The sequence below is a fragment of the Zonotrichia albicollis genome, chromosome 2, assembly GCF_047830755.1.
Source record: "Zonotrichia albicollis isolate bZonAlb1 chromosome 2, bZonAlb1.hap1, whole genome shotgun sequence".
NCBI classification, from domain to species: domain Eukaryota; kingdom Metazoa; phylum Chordata; class Aves; order Passeriformes; family Passerellidae; genus Zonotrichia; species Zonotrichia albicollis.
Window position 1 is genome coordinate 27,272,974 of NC_133820.1, and position 25,219 is coordinate 27,298,192.

The window sequence follows — 25,219 nt, forward strand, 5'->3', positions numbered from 1 at the left end:
AGTTTTAAAGTCTTTAGGATGTGTTGCTCTTTCAAATGTTTGCTTAGTAAGTGAAAATTCACCACCCCCCACCCTGTGTTTTTTCCTTCCTAAAGACACCAACAAAACTGTACTTCTTGTCAGAAAAAAGAGGAAGAGCTTCACTAATTCCTCTTCTGTGTGAGGTGCCGTTTGTCCAAGTGAGGAAAATGGATATGAATGAATGTTTTAGAAAATTATACCGTGGTAATAAAACCTACATGGAAATTATCCTTTTTTCTCTCCAAGAAAAAAAGGAACTAGAATCAACTGTTGCTTGTAAAATTTTATAGAAAGTTGAATGGAGAGATACCAAATAAACTGTTAATTATTCGCAGAAACTTTGGGAGCTCTTAGTATCTTAGTATAAATTTCCCTCAACTTTGGCTTTTCACAGCAAAAGTCTGTAAGCTGTGTGCGGAAATGAAGGAACAAGTTTTTTGAGTTGCCTTTTCTCCTAAAATGTGCCATGTGTCTTGTTTTCTGCCTTAAATATAGAAAAGAGGAAGGAGGAAAGTAGTGTGAAAGGATCATGGATGAGCCAGGCACTTGGTAAGATAAAAAATCTGTAGACCAGTCTCTAAAAAGCCTTTTTAATGCTTTGTGTGTGTTTCTATAGGAGATTTTTGGCATTCTGTGTTTCTAAAATAGTCCTTAAATACTGGAGATGTGAGCTCATATTATTACATTTAGTTGGCTAAGGGCTTTATGAAAGCTTCCCGATAGAAGCCAAGGAGAGGGAGAGAGGGGAGGTCCTGCTGCAGCAGTGCCCAGGGGCCAGGCAGGGACTGCTGGTGGCTCCTTGCCACGCACGGCCACACAAAGAGCAGAGCCCTCCACCTGCGCAGCTGACGCTTCCCTCGCAGCAGCCTCGGTGCCTAAAGCACCTGCTGGAAAGAAAAGCTGAAACACATGGTGAAGGTCATTTTCCATTTGTGTTTTGAGTCACTTGTTGCTCTGCAGTCTTCCCTGTAAGTGTTAAAAATAAAAATATCGCCCTATTCTTCCTCAGTAACTTCTGATTTAAGTGATGCAAAGTGAAGGGGAAAACCCCAAATCGAAAAAAAATTAAAACTAATCTGAGGAGAAAAGAAGTATTATTCCAAAATGGAATAAATATTTGTTTTCAGCACAAAATCTGGGATAATCTGCATGACAATATGAGTTTGTTTTATTGTTTATTATAATTGAATTTGAAAAATGTCATTGAACAGCTACTTGTCGGTTTGTTGACAACATCATAACTTTCACAAAAGAGCTAAGAAATATTGTTGCCACTTTGAAGAGGATTATATTAAAGAAGAGACCTTCCCTGCTTAATGTTTTCATAGATTTTTTTATTCTTCTCAGAGATGGAAGTAGCTGCACTGCTTCCCTTACTGCTGCAAAAGGAAGTGGAGATTCATGTGGCAGTTGTAAGGTTCAATAATTGTTGTAAAAGAGGGAGGTTTTCTAACCATGTTTTTAGGCTGGATGGTGCAGTCTGGATCATGCAAGTTACCAGCTGCAATCTAGACAGGCATGGTTCTCTTGGGAGAGTAGGAAGGAATTTCATTCACTCACTGCAGACTGACTACAGTATTTTTCCTAGAAGAAATAGAAATTAATTGTGAATGGCAACCTGCAAATTGTAAAATTCATTACAAAGAGAGCAAGGGGACATATTTCCTTTACATTTATGTGAAGGAAGGTAAAAAAGGACAATGAAAAATAAACCAGGGAAGAAAGAAGGCTTTCTGCTTAAAAAATTACTTTTGATACAAAAGCACCTTCTAGCATTACAAATCTGCAGCTTGAGGAAAGAAGAAAATGAGCTTGTTCATCGTGCTCATTGTGATGTGCACGCTTCCAGAGCTTTGAGATCAGGCAGCTGGGAGCATGCTGTGTGGGCTTCATTCTGTGCTTGCCTTTTATTTCATTTACTTAAGTGCTTTTATTCATCAGTGGTTCTAATATGTCTCGCTCCAATTGTTTCAGCAGCATCTATCTAATCTAAACTCTTCTGTTCACTTTCTCACCATTAACCTTTTAGCAAGGCAGATTTTTAGTTCATTAATGGTTTGAAACTGACAGCCTGACAGCATCAAATGCCAGGAGTCCAAATTTTACAGAAATACTGACGATCTAATGCATGCAAGTTAAGGTATATAGGTTTCTCTCCTGTCCAACACATCAAGCATGTTGGAAGGAAAAAAGCCTCTCCAGTCCCCTCCCTGCCCACAATTTCAAATTTTTTTTTCAAATGTCAAAATATGAATTTACAACAGTTTTAGAGTCTAAACTTACCTCTTAGTAGAACAGATTTAACTGTGGAGTACAATGCAAAAAGCAAAATGTGCACTCCAAGCTATCCAGAGTTTTACTGGGAGTGATGTTTCAGTGTTCATGGTTTTGTTTCTACTCCCTCTTTCATCCAAGATGTTAAACCAAAACCTTTGCATTGCATGGTTTACCTACCTATTTCTGTGAATGTTATTTCAGATAGCACAGATTTCTCTGGTGAGTTGCATAATGCTGATGAAGATATTTTTTATCTGTTGTTTGAAGACTGATGGCTTCCTAAATACCTGGTAGTTTTAATGCTTGGATGAGACATTTGGTGCTGGCTCAGGTCATTTCTAAATGGAGCTCAACAGCTGGAAACAGGAACAGAAGCAATTTTCCATTTAAGCAGCTCAGAAATTGCTGAAGAGATGTTTTGTCATTGCAAATGGGAAGTTAGGAGTCTGTGCAGCAGCCTCTCTAATTAGAAGTCTTCCCCACTATGAAGGTTTGAGACTCCTCTACATGCAGAAATATAAATTACATGAATGTGGACGATACAGTTCAGCATAAACATCAATTTCATCACTGAGAGAACAGTTTTTATTCACACTCTGAAATATTGTGCATCTCAATATGTCTTAAATCTCTAGTGGTTTCTCAGCAAAAGCTGGTAACAGTCAAAGCCCTTCCAGACAGCTTGACTGGAAATAAATCAGTTTATTCAGGAGGTTGGTAAGTTGTACAAGGTTTCACTTTGTAGTGTTGTGATGGACATAATCCACCTTATAGGTCATAGCATGTTTGAAGTGGCTAAACAAGAAAGGTAAATATACATTTCTGTACTGTGGATTTGTCTTTTTCATTGCAATAGCTGACTGTCAATCCAGTATTTGATTTTTATAATCTTTTAGATTCATAGTGGGTTTTCCACTTCTGTGGCAACTACGAAAGATGGCCCAGGAAAGTAGACTTAGACACATAAAACATTTCTTAGTTTTAAAAATTTTCCATTGGAAATTTCTGTAGTGTCTTATCAGAGGACTGTATAATTTTGAAGGCTTTTCTAATTAATTCCTCCATATAATTTTGTTCTCTGTATGATTTTGCTTTCTTTTTAACTGAAGAACTTAGTGTGTTTGATAATATTTGGGTGGGAGATAGGAGTTAGAATAATCCTTTGAAGTTTCCCTTAAGTTTTCCCTCACTTTGGTTTTAAATCACTTTGCTTTATTTAAATTTACTTTCTGAAGAGTGATGTATTCAATATTCCATTTCCCTGTGTTAAAGGATAATAATTCTTGGAAACTGGAGGATCTTGGGAAATCTGTAGTTCAGATCAGAACTGTGTCTGGAATCTCATTGTGCCTCCTCAAGAGGTCAATTCTGCAGGCCTGGGGATGATGTTGGAAATGTTGCACAAAGAAATTCCTGTGGGGAGTCTTAACAGCCTCTAATAATTCTAAAATTTGTATTAAAACCATAAAGGATCTTTGTTCCTTGGCAAATCACGTCGTCACATTTTCATTGCATGTGACATTTTAGCACCTGTAGCTCCTGTGAAAGAGTTCCAGTCTGCTGGAGCACACACTGTGGGAAGGAGTTACCTCCCTCTGTTTGTTTTGAATATGGCACCTGCTAATTTCATCTGATAGCCCTTAATTTTAATTACTGGAAGAGATGAGTGAGTCCTTAATTTTTATTACTGGAACAGTTAATGAGTGACTCCTCCCTATCTACCTTCTCGCCTGATTTTTATAGACTTGTGTCACCTGTATCTTTTTTTTCTCAGAATGAGAGACCTGTTTCATATGTTTGATCATTTTTGGGACTTTCTGTCTTTTTCAGTCCCTTTGAGAACTCAGGGGGTTTGTGTGTGAGGGCAAAAGGAGGTGAGATCTGCTCACAATGACCAAGGTGTTGGATGAATTTATGCAGCATTTTTATAGCTTCTCATTGCTCTTTATTGCTTTCCAAAGTATTAACAAGTATAGGTTTCAAAGCCTGTCATTTCTCTATTAAAATAGCACTTTTCCTGCAAATGTGTCATTTTATTTCTACCTGAATTGTTTCTGTCTTTTCCCTTTGGTGGATCATCTGGGAAGGTGTGGGAAACAAGAGCCTTGATCTAGATCCCTGAACAGCTCTACTGATCACCATGATGAAACTCTTTGTTTTCTGTCTTTTAATAAGTTACTTACCCAAGTTAATACCTTTTTTTAAAGGATGAACAGTAAACTCTTCCAAATCTCAATTTTCATTTTGAATGTGCAGTGAGGTTACAATTTCAATCTTCTTCAGGAGCCAGAACCAGGAGCTTTTTAAATTTGTGTATTTTAATGAAAATTGCTGTGAATTGGCTATGCCAAATAGAAGAGATAATACAGGACTTGTATAAAGACAACACTGTATGCCACAACATCATTATTGAATTATTTAGTTATTAGGTAGCTGGATTTATAGATTTATTGCTAATCTGTAGATATATAGATTCAGATAGATAAGGACAGATCTTTAGAAAGATTACCTGGCTGCTGTCCTGGCAGGTAACATGCATGGACTACACAACAAAGATATTTAAAAATAGCAACTATTGTGAGATTCTGGTGATTGAATTTAGGTGTCTGGGATGTTGCTTGTAGTCAACAAGCAGTCTTTCTTCATAGTCTGAAGACTAAAAAACATTATTAGGGCAGGAGCTTTCTTTATCCCAAAGATGAATTACATGCTAAAGGGACTGTTTTACCTCCAGTGACAAAAGGGAAGCCTGCCGGGTCTGGCATCTGGCTCACAGCTGATGCTTGAATGAAGTTAACTCAATCTTGAATAACTACATTAGAACGCTAAATCTTGACAAAACCAGGTGAATGTCATTGTACTAAGAAGTATAAGCAGATTATATGTAAACTGTGAGGCTCATGTAGTCACAACAGAACAAAGGGTAGTATGAAACCCTAAATTTTAAGATTTCTTAGCTTTTCAGTGGTTAATTAAGAAATTATGCTAAATAATCACTAAAATAATAAGCAATTGTGAGTAACATACTCAGTAGATAAAATTTGATTCATACAAAATAAAAACAATAAATCAAGCTTAATTGCAGGACCTAGTGCCTTCTCATAAAGAAAATATACCCCTGGAAAATCTATCAAATAACTTAGTCTCATCTTTAGTTTTGGAGTAACAGACTCTAAGCCAATAGGGAGTGTCAGCACATACTGATTAAATGATCCTGCTCTTTCTTTCTCCCTCCCTTTTCTTCCGTATGTAATCCTTCACAGTGCTATGCCAAAAGTAGTACAGGCTTGTCATTTTCTCTTTATTCTGCCACAAACATATAAATAATTCCTTCTCTGTCCAGCAGGTGATTTTCAAGGACTTCCCTTTATGTGATTTTCAAATACTTTTTGAATGTAGTTAAGTAAAACACCAGTAACTTCTTTTACAAAATATTTCAGAAGTTACAGTTATTTTGAAAACTACAATGCCTTTTAATCAAAATAAAATGCAACTACTCCTTAAGCATTCAAAAATTTATACTTAGGCTTGATGTAGTTTAAGCATTTTAACCAAGGACTAAAACTTGTTTTACTTCTTGTCAACTGTAAGAAAGAATCATATAAGAAGAATAAATATCAGTGATGAATCAGAAAAAAAAGCCCCAGAAAAATAATGTTTTTTTCTAAAATTTCCCTTGTCTAGGGACCTCAGTTCTGTTTCCTTTGCTTTGTTTACTTGCTTGCTTGTCTGCTTGGATTCCAGGGCTGTGAGAGTGGATGACAGATGCAGTAGTAATTGTAAGATGCTCTGACAATCAGTGCTGTATTTCTAGGGCACCAAGTGAGCTAAGGGTGGTGTAATGTAATCACAACCTGTTCACCATTCTCTGTGATGGGTATTGTAGCAGAATTTAGACAGACATGCTATTTTTATACACACCTTGTCTTTTCTTTCTTTTTCTTTCTTTGTAGTCAAGAAGTAACACCTGAATTGAACACTAGAAAGCCTTTTTCCCCCAAATACCTTTAGTTTTTCTGCATATGCATGCTAATTCCAGAAGTCTTTAACATTCAAGCAGCATATTCTTGTTGACTACTTGAATATTGCTTTCCTCTAAAGCACTGATGGTGTTGTGGCCAGTTCCCAGTGGGCTGATGTACATGAGCATTTATGGGGCCTCCACTCCTTCACTCTTGACTTGTGTTCATTCATTGTGTTCATTTCCAAGGAGCTCCAGTGGGATGAGGGCTTGGTCTTTTGCTTTGAAACAACAGGATGCTTATTTGGAGGATCATCTTTTATTTAGAGATTGTTGATTTTGTCTAGACAGAGAGAATTAAGATGTTGGAAGTTCATATGCCTTTCACAGCATCTAAATACAGGGGCTTGCAATCTTACTGCAGAAGGGTAAAGCCTTTCACAGGTAAAATCTTTTTCAAAATTAGAAAATGGACTTATTTCTTTACAAAGATATGATGTAAGTCAGAAGACCTCTGTTCATTCAAGTCCAAGTGTCATCTAAAATAGATATCAGTTGGAAAAAACTGCCCTTTAATCTGCTGGAATATGGACAAAGTATGAAAATGTGCCTTTGTCGAATGGAAGAAAGTATAGTTTGACTATGTGAAAAGAAATTGTAATATGAAGCTTAAAATTCTTTAATTGCTTTGTTGTCTGCATTCTGTGGAATGTTTACCAAACATCCCACTAAAAAGTTCTCTGAGTTGTGCTACATCTGATGCTTAGATGGTGGTGGTTAGGGGGACCGTTCTTTAGGGAAGCATCATCTGGTATTTAGAGCTGAGTGATGTTCATGTTTCAACTTCTGAATGATTTAAAGGCAAGAGCTACTAAAGAGGAGTTTGAACCCTGGGTTTGAGGCAAAGTTGATTTATTTTTAAGCTCAAGCTGGGTGCCTCTGGAGAGGGACCCTGAACAAAGAAATCCCTGGGCCTTTACACCATCCCAGTTTGTGCCCAAGATGTTCATGTGCCCCACGTGCACCTCTTGGTCCAAGGGTGAATTATTGTCTGGGGTCTTCTCACTGCATTCTTTCTCCATGTCTACCTGGGCAGGCATTACCTGCTCTTATCTCCCAGCCTCAGGGTGTCAGAGACTGGGCACCCTTATCTGAAGGTTCCCAGTCTTTGTTTCCTCCCCTGCTGAGACAAGGGGAATTCACCCACACCAGGCTGTGAGCTGGCAGTAGAAATGTGTGCAGTTTTGGCAACTGAGTCTCCCTGTATTGGCTGGGAGTGCATTGGGCAGATGTTCCCAACTGATTGGTGTTAAAAACCACCAATAATTGTACATGCACGTACATCTTTCTAGCAAAGCAAAGCTGTGAAGAAAGTATTTACAGAGCAAGAAGCTACTGTAGAGGACTGAAGCAATCAAATGTTTAGACAGGTGTTTGGTTCCCTTTTCTTCAAGAACTTTTGTTTTCTTTGTAAATGTTTCTTAAAATTCCCATTACCCTCTTTGAAGTCCCATGTGGTGACCCTTCAGAAAAGTGTTAACTCTGTCCTTTTGAGAAATCTCAGGATAGCAATACTTGATCATGCTGTCACAGAAAGGGCTTTAGGTGGAGCTGAATGTTGGTAGCAAGGGAAAAAATGAAATCTTGGACATTTATTTTGTTTCTGACAGAGTGAGTGCATTTTGACATCTGAAAGTCTTTGGGGTTTTTATATTTTTTCTCTTTTTTAGATTTTAAGGCAGAACAGATAGGATGGATAGAGCACTAGATGACACTCCTTAAGCACTTGATGCATATTAGAAAAAAAAGAATTAATATGGCTTTTCCCTTACAACACCAGCATTATACATAGTCAGTGAGAAGATGGTTTATGCTCCTGTTAATTCAGAGCTAGAAGACTCTAATAACCATTTCTGCTTCTTTGTGAACAAATCTTCTCAGTTAAAAAATTGAGTGTAAAATACATTGAAGGCTACAGCTTCTATACTCTCACTAATAGTGGCCCTGGATTTACATATAAACCTTTATATTAGAAAATTCTCATGCATATAAGCCACGTCTAAATATACTTAGGTGAATGTTAGGAGGAAGTATTCTGGTCAGAGAAACATGACACTTTTTTCCTCTGACCCGGTCATTGAGGTTTTCTGAAATTCTAAAAGTTGAAACGATACATAACTGCCTTTTCCTCCCTTGTACAAAGCACCAGTGCACATTGTTGTATTCACTATTCAAACTGACAAACTATGTTAAGCCTAATGTTTCTAGCTCATACGGCCCCTTTTTATGAATTCCTTAATGTCTGATGTATTCTTTAACAATATCTTCATAGAGTTGTATTCCAAGCAGCAGTTTCCAAATAATTTTATTTAGGATAAAGACCTCAATACACTTTTCAAAATAAATAACGATGCTGAGTAAATCCTTTTTCCTTATTCCTGAGTAAATAAGATATTGCTTCAAGAAGCCTGTATTGTTAAAGAAGCCTCAAAGGATGCTACTTTGTGCAAAGTGAAACAGAACCTTCTGCATTGACCTATCTGTGCACATATGACAATTCAATTCGAATTTTCAGATGAAATATTCTAGATACACTAGATCTGAATAATGAAAGTAAATATACAAGTCAGTTTTCGGCCACAACAGAAAACCCTGAAATATAATGTTAAAATATCCTGAAGGAAGAAACTTGGTCACAGGTCTACTTTTCTCTCTCTGGTCAGAGCTCAATAGTTGTAGGAACAACCACAGTATCTTCAGGTGAGAAGAACTCAATTTGTTTATTGCCCACTTCATGTTCTGTTTCTCTTGTGTTGTTCTCTGCTGTTACAGGGACTGCAGTTGACACAAAATATATAAATGAAAGAAAATAAGACTGTTCAGATTGTACCATGACCTCATTTACCTGACTTTGTGGCCACCTAAGCAATTTTTGCAATCCGTGCTAATTCAGTATCAGGGGAAAGTGCTCTGCAGTGATGCAGATTTGCAGTGTGCCAAAATGCCATCGAGGCCCAGAGACCTGGTTATTTGGTGCTGGGCTGTCCCTCCATTGGCTTCATTGACCAAGCATCAACACTGCCAGCTTGCTGCTAAATCTGTCTTGTCCCTCTGAATATCTGTACACCAAATCATGGTGATTTTTCATGCTTTTATCAGCTGTTGCTGCAGCAAGAGGGCACTTCATCCCTTTTCATCTTTAGGATTCTCTTGTCAGGAGATTAATGAAATTTGTGTCTGACAGCTAAATAATCTAATTATGCTCGCCTTGCAGAAGTAGTGGGATTAAGATTCTGCCTGTTTTGTTGATAATATTCTGTTGTGTTAGGTGTCAACCTAGGCTTGGGAGTCAGAAAACACAAACTGTTTCCACTATATTTTTCTTGTATGATAAGACTAAGCAAGTCAGAGTGATATATACAGAGAAATGCAAGTGGAACAAGGCTCACTGCCACCACCTAGAAAAGGGATTTATGATAATCAGCATGCTGGAGGAGGACAGATAAAAACTGAAACTTTAGGAGTGTCTTTAGGAGTGTCTCTACCACTGGGCTAGAGATACAAGAGCACAGAATGATATGCTGCCCTTCTTGCTGGTGATGAAACCATTCTGCAGTCAAGAATCCAAGGTAGTTTTAGAGAGAAAATGCAGACCTTCACTTGTCTTTGCAGCCTGGTATTTAGGACGCTACTGGGAGATGCCATTATGGACATTCTGGTTCATGCTGCATTTGACTTTTAATTGCAACCATTATTGACAACATGATAGATTTAGGTAAATGAAGTGAGACAGTTTATGCTGGGAGAGGTCAGGGATTGCTGACAGGGTTGAGGATGCTGGTATTGCATTTGGAATGTCTAAATTCCCAAAAAGTCCTTCAAGTTCTAAGTCTTTTGTGCCTGTGTCCCAAAGGGCTAAGATGTTGTTGCTTCTTAGGAATCCTGAGCCCGATAGGTAAGAATTAATCAGGTAAAAGACTAACAGCAAAGCTGGAGCTGTCTATCAGTACTTTGTAGAACAGATCAATGTGTCTAGAAGGGCTTGGACCACCTTCTTATGTGAAGGAAAAACAGAGGAAGAGAAAGAAAGAATTTTATTGAAATCTTCAGTTCAACATATTGGGTGTTATTTGCTCCCATGTTTCCTTTTTTTAGAAGTGAAGGTTTTGATAAATAGTACTGGGCCTTCAACTGAAGAAGACAACAAAATATCCTGTGGTAACTGTTTTTGAGAAGAGGAGTCTATGTCATGCAGATGTGTATTGGATCAGCAAGAATTCAAGTTGGGCTTGCTTTGTTCTCCCCACCACTAAAAATTTGGCAGATATTTGACCTGTATGGGAGTATGAGTGACATAGAAGAGCTGGAGAAAGGGCAGGAAAGTTTCTGGCTTATATGGGAGATGTTACTGTCTCCCACTTTTGTTTTCTTGTCAGAAAAATTGGTAGCTCTGATAATAATGTTTGGCCTGGGTCTCCAAGTCTTAGCTATCCTGGAGTTTTTAGCCTGTTATAGCAAAACCATCAGATTTACCAGATCAAAGAGGATTCAGCATCTCTTAGAGTGAGGAGAGTTTATCTTGGGTATTTCCTAATGAACAAAAAAATACTATATTAAGTTTCATGTAGGTGTTTTCAGAAAGTGGTGACACATTTTCCGTGCAAATGTAGACCAATTGGAAACATAAATAATAATTTTTAAATCCCACCTCCTTTAGAACCTCATAACAGGACAATTGAACTTGGCAGTTCAGGTCCACCTGAAAGCAGATTTGCATGACTTATCAATTTTTATTCCTTTTTGCTGTCAGTGATGCTTTTTTCACCCCTAGAAATCCTAGAGTGTAGTCCCCTCACAATTAAAGAGTAGCAGTTCCACTTGTCTTCTGCTTTCCCTGTCCCACAACAAATTCGGGTATCCCTTCTCACAGGAGTGGGTCCTATGCAGCCCTCATAAAAATTATTTTAATTCTTCTTCCTAGCTCCTAATAAAAGAGCAGCCTTGTTTGGATAGTATTCCCTTTTCTGTTCACAAATTGGTTCCCAATGCTGATTTATCACCTACACAGGCATTTGTTCTGAATGAGCAGATGAAATAATGTTTCAAGCATTGCTCTTGCACCTCCTTTTATATATTAGGAAATTACTTTGCATAATGGATTTTCCAGTAGGATACACAAATATCTTCCTTTTTACTCATTATTCTTTTGTTGTGATCTGTAGCTTGTTATATTTTAGCCTGTTGTGGGTTTATATGGTGTTTGGTTTCATGGGATAAAATCAACGATTCATGTATGGTAAAGCAATTACTAAAATATTTCCTTTAATTAACTGGTCCTGCATAATAATTTAATCTTTAAAATAACAAAACCTTCCCTAATTTAAAGAGTTTTCATATTCTTTTAGTGATCATGTCTTTATTGCAGTGCAGTTTAGAGTATCTGCTTTCATCATTTTCCTAAACAATTTCATGAAGCAGAAATGTGAATAAATGTTTGATGATGACTGAGCATGTACTGTGATATGCAGCTATCCTTAACTGCCCCATTTGCCTCTGAACCAGGAGCTGCCTTCCCAGTCTTGCTTTCATCTTGAAGGCATTCTGTACTTCTATCTGTGTAACTGCAAATGCCTGGTAGCTTCAAATTCTTCATTATATCTCTTTTAGTACAATTTTCACTGCTTTGCAGATAGATCTCAGATTTATAATCATCCTTCTTGACTTTAAACTTCTCCAGCACAACCAGGTCATGAACTTTTCTGTTTTGCTCTCTCTCAATTTGCAGATATCTGTCATCTCTTATTTTTCTTATTTCCAGCTAATGCCTCATCTTTCATTCCCACCTCAGAAAATAGTTTGGGAGGTTCTCTAGAGTTTTGTTGTTTATTTCTCTTCCTTAGCAGTTCACAGACTCTGGATTCTGAGCAGAGTTATAAGCTCACAGAAAGTCAGGTGTTTCTTCTTCCACCTGCAAGTTAAGTTGCAATGGGATGATTTGGGGTATTGCAATTCATAGTCTGCATTGCTGCCAGCATGGATTTGATGATGTCTTGTGCACAACTCTCAGAACTATCCTTCCTCCCTATGTGCTCTTTTTACCAGCCTGAAATCCCTGTGTGTATTTGAGTCCATTCCATAGATATATTATCACACATTACTGCATATTATTAACATGGAGCTCTCAGTATTCTTTATACACCTTGGAATATTCAGCTACTCAAAGAGCTCTTCTCCTATTGCTTCTTACATTGACCAGTGTTTTCTTATGGACCTTGTGCTACTCAGCGCTGGCAGGGCTGGATCTCAGCACTCTGCTCTCTAAGCTGTCGCTCAGGAGGTCATGAAAGCCTGGAGGAGCTTTGTGGTGCTTGTGCAGACCTTGCAGGGAATGGCAGCTAGGGCTTTTCTCAAACAATTATGCTTATTTTCCCATCTACACATTGCTAGGATTTTAAAGATAGAACACTTTCTTCATAGGGAGACAAGCTAAGAGAGAGAGGGGATAGTATGCATATAATAGGAGAAGATACATAAAGATGAATATCACTGATTTTCTTCTATTTCATTTTGGTGAGGGCAGATGGTATTTATTCAATGTTACCTCAACTTACCTATCTGCAGTAGATTATTGCTTATTGTAGTAGGTAATTGTAAATTTGTTACTTTTGCTAAAAAGATATTAAAAAATAATAAAATAAGAAAGAGATGTCGTCGATATAGAAATCACACTCAAACTAGAATGACTGAAATGAATATTCCTTGTATGAACAGAAGTCAAGTGAGTTCCTCTCTGCTGCTTCTTTCAGCTTTACTTTTGGTACTGAATAACATCTTTCCCTAAGTCATTTCATCGATTGCTTAATATTCAATCTACCAGTGAAACTTCTGTGAGTCTTTCCTGAAACTCAGGGAAATGTTAAGGGGTTATCATTTAAAAATGTTAGAAACATTAGCAGAGGGAAATTAAAGGATCACATTTTTACTAATCCTTTATAATTTTGAAAAAAGTTAATCCCCAGTAACAAGCATAAGTACAGTTTATAATTTGCCTCTTTTTCCTTACTGTCCCTTTTCTACTCCTATATTTTGTATTTCCATTACTATTTTTATGTTGTCCAACTTTTAACTGAACCTGCAAATTTTAAAGAAGAATAATTATTTTTTTTCAGAGTGTTGGGAAGAAATTACCTCCAGCCACAGCAACTCAGGAGCCAACAAAAATAGAAGTGGACAGCAGAACAAAAAGTAGGTTTCATAGGTTTTTCTTTTTTGCACGTTGTGCTATTAAAATCAAGCTGAATGCTTTTCTTTGGTTTTGTTTAAAAGAGTGTCCTGTATGTAAAAAAGCCAGGATGCAGATAGATATATTTAGGATAAACTTTGAGTAGGTGGTACCTAGACAAAATGCTTTGTTTCACAGAATCCTCTAAATTGTTTTTGCTCTTGTGACCCTATCTCAAGTTTTCTGTCACCAAAAATCAAGTTAAATTATGTGATAAACTTTCAGCCTTGAGGATATTTTGGAATTAATCAGAGTTGAATAAGATCCAAATTCAGGTTGTAACTTGTCATAGGTCATAGAAAACAGGTCATAGAAAAGTTTCTCTCATTGCAAATGCCCTTGACTTTTTCCTTTTTTAAAAAAAATATTGCAATTATTTTATTTTTATTTCTTTATGTAGCAGAAATAACACTATATGCATGGTATAGTTTGTATGGGAAATCAAAGAGAAGGCTTCAGGGAGACCTTCCAGCAGCCTTCCAGTACCTCAAGGGGACCTACAAGAGAGGTGGAGAGTGAATTTTTATAGGGGAATGTAGTGACAGGAGAAGGAGAAATGGCTTTAAACTGAGAGAGGGCAGGTTTCGATCAGATGTCAGAAATTTGTTGCTGTGTGCATAGTAAGGCACAGAGCAGGCTGCCCAGAGAAGGACGTCTGCCCAGAGAAGGATGGCTGCCCCATCCCTGGCAGTGCTCAGGGCCGGGTTGGATGGGGCTCTGAGACACCTGGTAATAGTGAAAGGTGTCCTTGCCCATGGCAGGGCATTGGGACTAGGTGATCCTAAAGAAACAATCCAACCTGTTCTCTGATTCTCTGACCTTCAGTCCTTTTTTGCATCATTTCAGTGCTTAGCACTGATGAAGTAATGATTAAATCTTTCAGGGATGTCTTTATGCTGTTCTAGGAAGGCATATGTAACCAGCTTACCAAATAACATAAATGTATATTCCCCATCTTTTGATTTTATTTATGTAGAGTTGCAAATAAGTGTTACAGATTGTGGTGGAAAAGAGGAGAGGGAAGACAATATAGCCTCCAATATAACCTTAGAAAAGAAGCTGAATATAACAGAGTTGACTTTCTTTAAATATTGCCCAGTCCTTCTTCCCTGATTTGTTAATCCTTTTAGATAGCAGATAACATTTTGTCTCAGAACTGAAACCCATAGAGACATATGTAGGAAAGCATCTGGATCAGCAGGGCAGGGTCAGTCTGGGAAGGACTGTGGAAGTGTGTGGAGGGAGGGAAGTGTGTGGTTGCAAACTGGTTTGTTCAGGTTTTCAGCTCAGAGTTGGAACAGCAGCTTAAAAGAGCTTTTAGTGAGTTATTGTCCATTAGCCCCACCACAATCACTGACTTGTTACATCCTCTCATCCTGTGCCCCCATGCCAGCAGGCTTTATTGGAAATATTGCATGATTTCGATTGCCCTGAGGAAGTGGAAACTTGAAATACTAAAAAATGTGTGAACTGGTAATGCAGAAGAGGGCTCCTGAAGGTGTTATGGAATTACCTTTGCCAGCCTGCAGGCTGAGCAGCTCAAGCTGACCTGAGTGCAGGTCCAGGGGCTTTCCCACCTGCAGCATTGACCCTTGTGTGGAAGCCAGGCTGCTTCTTCCACATCACCTGATACTTCTGACAGCTGAAGCTGCTCACTAAATCCCATCCCAGGGTATGGGAGGTTCAAATTTTCACATTTATAAATTGAGTGTGGAAACCTTCTGACCAATGGTTAGAAAACTGTATCTTCTACTGTGATCCACTGAGCTCTGGCTGAAATGTATGGGAGACACTTTTCACTTTTCAGAGACACTTTTCCATCAACACTTTCGGGCTCTGGATGGTCCTTCTTTGATTTTTCCCAAGGACACACCTTTTTGGTCAGAAAAATCCTTCTTCTGTCACTGTCTTCATTCAACATCCACTTTGTCAGAGTTGGTGAGAAGAGTGGACTACTTATTTGCACAGTATCTTGTTGCATTTTAACTAAACTGCATTATTTATTATTTTATCTTTTCTGGAATCTCTGAGGCCTCAGTAGCACTCTTGGCATCTCTGTTCATGCTTGGGAAAGAGAAGCACATCTATAGGAAGGTCTGATGTAATGTAATTATATATAATTTTCTTAGCCCCAAATGACATCATTGAAGACGCACTTCATTCAGCTGAAGTTGTCCTTCACTTAAATTGAAAAACCTTTCAGTGCAAATGAAACCTGCTCCAGTCTGTTTTGGTGTTTAATATAGGCAGAGGAATAATTTCTCCATAATAAAATTAATGTCTGATAGTCAGAAATGAGGAGTATCATCAGACCTTGGCACAGGACTATAATATGTATAGTATTTGTCATTTCTCAAAAATTCAATTTTTACTTTTAACCATAAACAAGCTTGAAAAGGCATTCAGCCCAAGGAAGTTTGCAGTCTCAGAAAACTGGTGATTGTTCCCATTGCTGTGTTCAGCACAAAAGTGTCATTCCACCTTGGACCTCAAGTACTCTCACTTCTGCCTGGGATGGTCGTGTCCCAGTCCTGGCTGGAGTCTTTACCTGCTGAACAGAACAGATACTGTGCCATTCTCCAAGGAAGCAGCAGGAAACAGAAGATCCATAGACTTAGTTCAGTACAGAGAGGGAGCTTTTGGATACATGGTTTAGATTCCTTTGGGATTACTCTTGGAGATGAACGCTGCAGGCAAGACAGAGCTTATGTTGGGAGAGGAAGAATCCAGTTTTTAATTTTCCTCATTTATTTCCATGACTGATGATGTTATACCTTAGTGCCAACTGGATTAAAAAATGCAGTTGCATTGAGAAAAGAGAGAGGAAGCAGGCACCAGCAGCATCTTCCCTCTGCCCATGGGGCTTCATCAAGGAGTGATGGTTGCTGATTTTCTCACACTTGGATTCCAGTCTCCTTTTTTCTGTAACTTCTCTGATGTGGTGGGGCAGTGATCAGCAGTGAGGCACTTAATGTGCCAGCTGCTCCTGGAACGTGCAAGGTGAGCTAAGCTCTGCAATGGGGTGAGTTGGCTGAAGCAGAAGGCAGAGGTGTGTGGTCTCTAAGGTGCACCTCCCAACAATACACTTTGTAAATCTCCCCGAAAACAAACTCACGATTTTGTGCTGACTCTTGAGGGCTAAAGACAACTTTTTGCTCAAAGGAAGAGCACAGTGAAGGTACAAATCTTTACAGGGTTTGAGTGATCCCTTGGAAACATCAGTAATCTTTTACAAATGAGGGAATGCATCTTCAAAGAGAAAAGGGCAGAGCTGTTTGTTCTAGATTTGTGGATTCCTAGATTTAGAGGAGTATTCTGCTCTTGAAGTTCCATCTCTGCCAAGTAGATAGGATGGCACATTAATGCATGAGTGTTTATAATCCTATTTCTGGAGTGGGATATATTGTTTTTTATGAAATAGCTTACTTTTAGTATGAGTGGCTTGTGGTGAATAGCATGTGTTGTAGAAAATATATCTAAGTTATGAAGTAGCTCTGTTGGATTCTAAAATTAGGCAAAACAAAAACATCCACCACATCTGAGAGTTATTGCAGATTATTGAGACTGCATTAATGGATTGTAAATAAGCAGACTACAAAATAGCAAAAGCACTAAGTCACAGAGTGTCTTCACCACAGCACTTAATTTGATCGCTCCACTCACTATTTAAAATTTGTGTTAAGCTATTGTAGAGGAATACCAAGATCATAGCAAACAATCTTTTTGCATGGTGAATTAATAGGACATTAATAGAATGTATTAATAGGACCATAGTTACTTCTGTTTCTATTTTTTTTAATAAGGTGGTGTTTTGATCGTTTACATCTTACTAAGTTCTGTGAAAATATTTATTAGTGAAATCTATGAGTCTTGAGTGTAGTAATTAATAGTAAAACCAAATTCTGCTGAATATAGTGTTAGAATTTTTTTTTTGTCTGATTTGTGGTTTTGGTAATAATTATGTAATTTTTTACTAGATTTTGTATGTTTTACTGCATTTTCAGAAATACGTTATGAGTGACAGTCAAAGAGAGGAAGTTTAAGCCCAAGGAATACTGCCTTAATGCTGCTTGTTTTCTTGCTTAGTATTACTGTTTGTGTCCATATTTATTGCTGTATGAGTTAGACTTTGCTGATGGGGAAATATTTAAACCACAAAGATTAACCATACAAAGAAGCAACAATAGAAGTAAAAGAAAGAGATTGTGTCATCCTGCCCTAAGAGGAAAAGCAAATCCCAGAATCACTGTCCCCTTTGAAATTTAAGCTGGAATGAATGTTTGTCTGTGGACTGCCTTCTTGAAGGTCTCAGCTCACCCTAAGAGTGTGGCAGGAGAACAAACAGAAGAGTCATGCTTCAGAAGTGCAGCAGGGTTCGCTGATACAGTAAATGGAGTTTGCTCAGGTCTGGTTGGAACAGTATAATATTTGACCAGTCTCTCAAAATACAAACAGACCAATTTACCTGCTATACTACTGCAGCACCCCAAGTCCCAGAGCAGGTCTGCAGCTTGACATCAGCTCTTTACCCTGCAGTTGTAAATACACATTGAGCCACTGGATTCTGTCAGGGAAACACTGTCCCTGCAATGGCCTGGGTAGTGAAGCAGCCCCTTGCTATTGCTCTCCCTCTTGAGACAATGATTTTTCAAAGGGTTGGGACTTTGTCAAAAAGGCCCCATTTTCAACCTGGGGACAGACAGTGTTGCACAAAGACACATGATAACAACCCCCATAAAATATCTCATACCCCTTAGCTTTATCCATTCACTCAGTTCCTCGAGCAGTGCCCGTGGTTGGGAGGAGCTGAGGGTTTGCAGTGAGAGACTGAGGTCTGACAGAGTGAAGTACTGCTGAATTGATCAAACAGGACTGAAAAGCTCATGAGTATCATCTTTTCTCCTTCCTTAATATTTCCAAGATATCTGCTGTTGGGGATTTATTAACAGATATATTTTTGCCAGGTCAGGAGGAGAAAAAAAGGCTTCTGGAAGAACTGTCTGTGATGTATAAACCCAGCTTTGGATGTCAAATGTAAAAATGAGATTTATCATCTATAGCAGAGGGATACTTAGCATCTTAGTTTGAATTTTTAATTTTGGCTTAAGTTTATTTGCCAGGCATGTAATAGGACATATTGTTTTGACTTTTAGTATTTTTCTGGGGTTTTTTTTCTCATTCAGAAAATCCCAAATTCAGCAAATTCCAGCGTGGTCTATACAATGTTGTGTCTGAAATTAGTTTTTTCTTTTATTTTAATTTCCTTCATATTTAAACATGACTGTTGACATTTAGCGCTTCTACATTCTGCTGTGGTATTGTGTCCTACTGAGTAAGGACAATTTTAGTCCTGATGTGACATAGCCTATTAGATTTTTCTCTGCTTTTGTTAATCTGATTTTAAAGATTCATATTATTTTGAGTTCTGTTGGCTTTGTTTTTGCTTGCTTAGATAATGTTGGCTTACGTATCCCTTAGGAGAACATTGAAAGCTGACTTTGCCCAGTTGCTTACATTGCTCCCAACCCATCTGTGATGTGGAGACCTCTGTTTCAGGATGATCCACTGGGCTCAGTGATTTAGTGTAGGTCTGTCTGAATTGTACTCAGGAAGTCCAGACTTCCACTGTACATAAACCATATTCTTTTTCTGTGGCCGTTCCTTCACTCTGTGTTCCTGTGCCAGCATTCAGAGCACAGGGGAGCCATGAGCCTCCCCCAGCTCCCTCTTGTGCCTCTCAGAAGTTTCTCCTGGCTCTTTATGAACAACATCATCAATTGATTGATTTTTGACATTTTCTATAGTTTAATTCCTTGGTTTGCTGTTATTTATGTTTGCTTTTGTTTAAGAAAATAAAAGGTTTATAATTTGGTGGGGAGAATGGACAGAGTTGGGGACAACAGAGTTCTTGACACCAAAACTAGAAGGACAAGAAGTGTTATCTGTCTGCTGGAGAGAGCTTGCTTCCTGATCATCTACTGATATTTCAGATGCTGAAACCACTGATCTCTCTCCACTCTTGTCTATCAGGGTCTTCATCCTGAAAGACAATTCAAATACCCAGTCTTCAAATAGCAAGCCTGAGGGAGGCTTCTCTGTTATAGGACTCAGGATACCCAAACCCTTTGCTGTCCAAAGCATTTTTTAACCTGAAACTTGTGTGATATATCCAAGCCTTGAGCAGAAGCTGCACTGCAGACATCCTGTCAGAGCAATGCTGTGGTGCCTGTTTGCAGTTTTTTAGCTGTGCTTTGTGCTTGGCTTCCCACTTAATCTTCAGCTGATGCTGTTATTGAATGGAGGATCAATGTAGGTGTCTGAGAATGGATGTTCTGGAATCATCCTTCTGGGGCTCAGGTGTTGTTTACCTCTGAGAATCCAGCCAGTTCTGCATCCCAAAAAAGAAATGCTAAGCCTGTTCCCAGTAACTGGAGACTTGCCTGAGTGTGCAGCACTCAGCTTCTTTAATGCAGTATTGCATCTACATCAACTCTGGGCTAATTCATTGAATCTATTATTTAGCACAGCTGCTTTTCAGAGTGTGGATATACTCAGAATAGGGAAAAAACCCACGATGATAATTTAAGGTAGCATGCCACTGAAGTGTAAAATGTGTTGAATCTCATATTTATCTACATGCTGCTTTGCATCCAGCTAAGTTAGTGTGTGTGAGCTTTCTACCAGCTTTTACATAAAATGTTGTTATACTGTCTCTAAGGCAAGGCAGTGAGCAGGCGGAACAACCTAGCCAAGTCCACAAGGAGACATCCCAACCCTTCCTCAGAATGCAGTAAAGCAGCAGTTGGACATCCATTTCATCCTCTGAATCTGAGTTGTGACCTGGTGGTCTCACATGCCCAGTGGTTTGGAAAAGTCACCAAATGTTTATTTCATAGTGTTCTCTGCTTTCAGAACAGGGAAAAGGATTTTCCCCCCCTTGCTCACTTCTTTTCCCTCAAAACCTTTGTTCATTTTCTTCACCTGAATTTTGTTTCTCCAGCGACTCCAGAGGAGGTTTGGTGAGCTGGCCCACCTAGCAGCTGTGCTCCACCCAGCCACTTGCTCCCCATAAGGGAGAGAGCAGAGCAAGCAAAAGCGAGAAAATCAATGAATAAAGACAGTTTGATAATTAAATGAAAGAGCAATAAAAAGAGGCAACACAAAGGGAACCACCATTCAGTAGCAGCTCAATTCATTCACCACCTACAGTGGATCAATGTCCAGCCAGTCTCCAAGGAATGGAAACACCCCCAAAGCCATTTATTGCATTATTCATTTTTATTGCTGAGCAGGGGGCCATATGGCACAGAATATCCCTTTACTCATCTTGGGTCAGCTGCTGTGTCCTCTCCAGCTTCCTGCTCACCCTGGCCTGCTTGGGGGATAGAAAAAGGGGAAAAAAAAGAAAGCTGTCTAGGTATGCTGGGCAACAGTGAAAACACCAGTGTGCAACTAGTGCAGTTTTAGTCACAAGTCAAAAATACAGCACCATGTGGGCTGCTGTGAAGAAAATAAACTCCATGTCAGCCAGACCTAATACAGGGCATGGCCAGAAAACCAACTGTAATGGTCATGGGTAAATCAAACATTTTAAATATTTGTGTTCAGAATAAGAAATTTGAAAAGCGTAAGAAGTTCTTGCTTGCTTGAACCAATGACACATAAAATTCATGCTGTTTCTGAATGACTGTGTGTGAAATGAAGAGCTTTCCTGTTCCCTCCTAGTGCTATTTAATTTCTCAGGCTGATGGTGCTTGCAGAGAGCAAATTTTCAGATGCACATTTCTGGGCTGCTTCTTTACAGCTGGTGTTCCTCTCACTAAACTTTAGAAGTTTGGAGGGAGCTTATGTGTCAGAGCCCTAAGTTTGGGTTATAATCATGAGTTTGGTATCTGGATTTTTTGGGTGGTGGTCCCATTACACATCTGTCACTGCTGTCCAAGGAGCAAATCGTTCAGGTAATCAAATGTAGGTGTCTGCTCCTGGAGTCAGGAGTGGCCCTCAAGACTTTGCTCATTTTAGTGACTTGGTCTCCATTGACTTTAGTGCACTGACCAAGTTGGTTTCTAACATTGGATGTCTGAATCTAAATTTAGACACAGGACGGAAGCTTGGGGGCTGAAATCAGTAGCCTGCATCTGGAGCTCTTTGAGATACCCCCATGGTATTTTGTTTTGAATTACGTCCAGCTGTCAGACCAGAGGAACCTGGGAATTCCATAGGTTCTGCCATACTATGCATGTGTCTTGCACACTCACAAGTGTCTGAAACAGCACTTAGTGTCTGGGCAGCTGAACTGACCCTCTGGTAGAGCCTCAGATACCCTCAAGTGTGATAATGCAGGTTCTCTTTATAGTAATAATAAAATAATAAGTCCTGTTATTTCAAATTAATTTGGATTTCTGTGGCCTGCCAGTACTTCTCTGCATTGAATATGGAAGTTGACTAGACAGAGAAGTCATCAAAAATGAGACATTTAAAGGGAGGTGAACATTTCTACAAAATCACATGCCCTTCTACAAGCAGTAGAGTAGTTTACTTAGTCCTTTTAGACCTGCTGTCTTAGAGTATCACATATTTTTATTCATAGTTTAACAGCTGTAAAACATATTCCCTTTTTATTTGTAAGGCACGTTGACATACTCATCTGTTGCACAGCAACATGGAAGTAACTGCTTTTCATGACAACTGCTTTTTATGATTTCTGAGTAGGAGTGCTGGCTTCTGTATTTTCCAGATGAAAGTTGAGATGATGCCCTTATTTATAGACAGTAAAGGAAAAAGAATCCAGGAAACTTTGGAGTAATACTCTAAACTCTTACACTGAGTGTACAGGTGGTTTAGTTATTAATGGAGTTACATTCATTAATGTCTTATTTATTGTTGTACCATCTGTATAGATTCATAAATATCTGCTTTCTTGCACACAAGGGAATAGGTAAGTTGTGTCACCCTACTGCATTCTTTATGTTTCCAGTTTATGCAGTCTGGTGGGAGGCTATACCAGTGGAACTATGGAAGGAAGTGGCAGATACAGGTTTACTCTAAGGGAAAGGGTTGGTGGCAGGTTGCTGTCTGGAGCAATTTCATTTGAGATAATGGTTCTAGGGGCGACAGAGCTGACTCCCTGGATGATGTGTGTGGGAATGCTTATCAGCCTGCAGTTTTTTAAATATTTCGTGTTGTTTGTGAAAGTCTAAAATACAAAGAGAAAGATGGCAAGGAAATAAGGCAGCACAAAGAGACACTAATGGAATATTTTATGAAGATTATTCACCCTTGAATAAGCAGTTGTTATAAAGTGATAATTTATCACAGTGAATGTTCTTCCTTTCAGACAAGGAGTATTGCAAAGTGATATTTCCGTACGAAGCGCAGAACGACGATGAACTCACAATCCGGGAAGGTGATGTTGTCACACTTATCAGTAAGGTAAAAGCAATACTTTTCTCCTATAAGCAGTGATACAGTTTTTAAAATTTGCATAATTTAATTGCCATAAAATTAGTGTTTGTGCCTATAGTGTTGTTGCTAAACCAATGTTTGTTTGACAGTGAAACATTACGCAGACTTCAGAGCCCTACATCTCCCTTCCTCTTGTGCTTTAGAGCCTTACCCTGATAATGAATGTTAAGCAAAGAACAGCCAATGTGTGCTCAAATTTATACAATTAATTTTAATTTGAATCTGCTGGCAGATAACATAAATTGTAAATTGATCCCTATAACAAACATAATGGCTTAGAGAATAAACTGGAAGATTCAGGAAAGCAACAACTTTGAATATCTCCCTTTGGTGAATGAGTTATTTTTCTTGTAGGCATTGTGAATTAGATTTTTGTGTTAGATTGAAGTAATGTGGCTAAATTAACTTACTGAACTAAACATTTAAAATTTAGCCACCCTTAATATTCTGGTAAAGCAGAGAAAGATGACAGAGCAGAAAATAAATAGTTTTACATCTGGGTTTTTTCTAAAACTATGTGTAATTATTCAAGATTAGAAATTAAAAAACAGTGCCAGGATTTATACTAAATCTTCAAAAGCCATAGAGTGAGATGATGAGTAAACAGCTGGTTTTCCTTTAGAAGAGCCGTGCACCATGTTACAAAGAACAGATTACAATTTAGGTGCACTTAATTTCCTGCTCCTGTTTAAAGACTTTACAGTTTGTTTAAAAGTTTTGGATTGCTGGACATAAATATTTGTGGGGAAAAAAAATATATAAACTAAAAAAGCTGTGGATTTTCCATGAGAAAGATGAATCATAGCAATGTACACAATACATTTTGTTTGTGCTTGTATGAAAGTAAAATAATTAATTCTATAATTGATGTGTCGTAAGAAATTGTTACTTGACTGAACAATTTGGCACTGGGTGAAAAAAAACCCCAAAATCTTGGGAAGTCCATCTGGGGCTGTGTTTGCCACATATGAAGCTATTTTCAATCCTAGAGGACATCTTTGTCCTGAACAATATGCATGTAACCAAAGAAAAGTAATCACACATGTGATAGGAAGAGAAACTGCAAATGTAAAAATAAATTGCATACATTAAATATCCTTTAATGGCTTGCCCTCATTGACCTTTGTTTAGCTTGTTTGTAGAGCTGTGTAGCTTTGCCTGATTTAGAATGTTCTCATGTGAGTATTTAACAGTGTTTCTGATCATGAAAATGGCTTTTAAGAGGTTTCTCTTGTCCACTTTATGCTTTATTGACCAGAATTATTTCATTCCCCAAGATCACTGGTCTCTGGGTGGAGCTGTGTTCATCAGCAAGCATTGATAAAAAGACAATTACATTACTGAGGTTTTTATGTGAGATTTCATTAGTTTGCTTTTTTGCATTTTCTTCTTCCCTCTGCCACAGTGGAAGGATATTTGTCTTTTATAATAACTAAGCTGATGATTTGACCACATTGATCAATTTTCCTAGCCAGGCATAGAGAATGATTTGGAATAGTAAATACACTATTATCTAGCCCTGTCCTTCTGTTCTCCAGTGATATCAAGCCATTGCAGACATTTTATTTACTTTTCTTCTTTTTTTCTGTGTCATGTCACGTCTGTGAACACTTACATAAACCCATGTCTCTAGAGAGGGGGATCTCAATGCACAAAATCCTGGAGTTTCTCTAGGGATGCCTTTTTATGCACTGTCAGAACTGATCTGAGCCACTGCAGAAATGGTGCTTAACAAGCAGTCACTTTGCAGATCCTTTTGTGCTTTGCAGACTTGTGGGGTTTCTTCATCTGTTTTTAACGCAGTTAAAAAAATAAAATTCAGGCTATGTGGAGTCAGGGTCTTTGCTGTACAGTTCTGAAAACAGTGAGGTCTCCTTTATGCTTTACCACATAATACAGTAACTTTATTTTAGTCCAGATCTTCTGAAGCAGATGTCTGTTGTCATCTTTCTTTTAGTCAGCAATAACAAAGTCAGCCCCACCTTTCTGCCCACCAATGGCTTCTGCTAGAGAGTGACCTGGAGCTCAAATCACCACACTTACATGACCGTTAGTGAGCCATGCTGACTAAGAGGCATCAAAGAGAAACATATGGAATGCTTCAGAAATTATTATCATTGATTTGCTTTGCTATTAGATCACAGAGTTTCTTTTAATTTATTTGTAATGAATTGTTTTGCAGGTTTTGCTTTCTATGCTGGAAAGCAATAGGC

At 38.4% G+C, this 25,219-nt stretch overlaps 1 protein-coding gene across 7 annotated transcripts in view; it reads left to right on the forward strand.

Annotated features, from left to right (window-relative positions):
* The window catches only part of SH3KBP1 (SH3 domain containing kinase binding protein 1), a 212,590-nt gene that overhangs the window by 136,924 nt on the left and 50,447 nt on the right, over positions 1 to 25,219 (forward strand). For all 7 annotated transcript variants that reach the window (XM_005484339.4, XM_074534637.1, XM_005484341.4 and 4 more), the window contains 2 exons: positions 13,429 to 13,504; positions 22,879 to 22,973. In XM_005484339.4, coding sequence (XP_005484396.2) covers positions 13,429 to 13,504; positions 22,879 to 22,973 — 171 coding nt within the window. The remainder of the gene's footprint in view (positions 1 to 13,428; positions 13,505 to 22,878; positions 22,974 to 25,219) is intronic.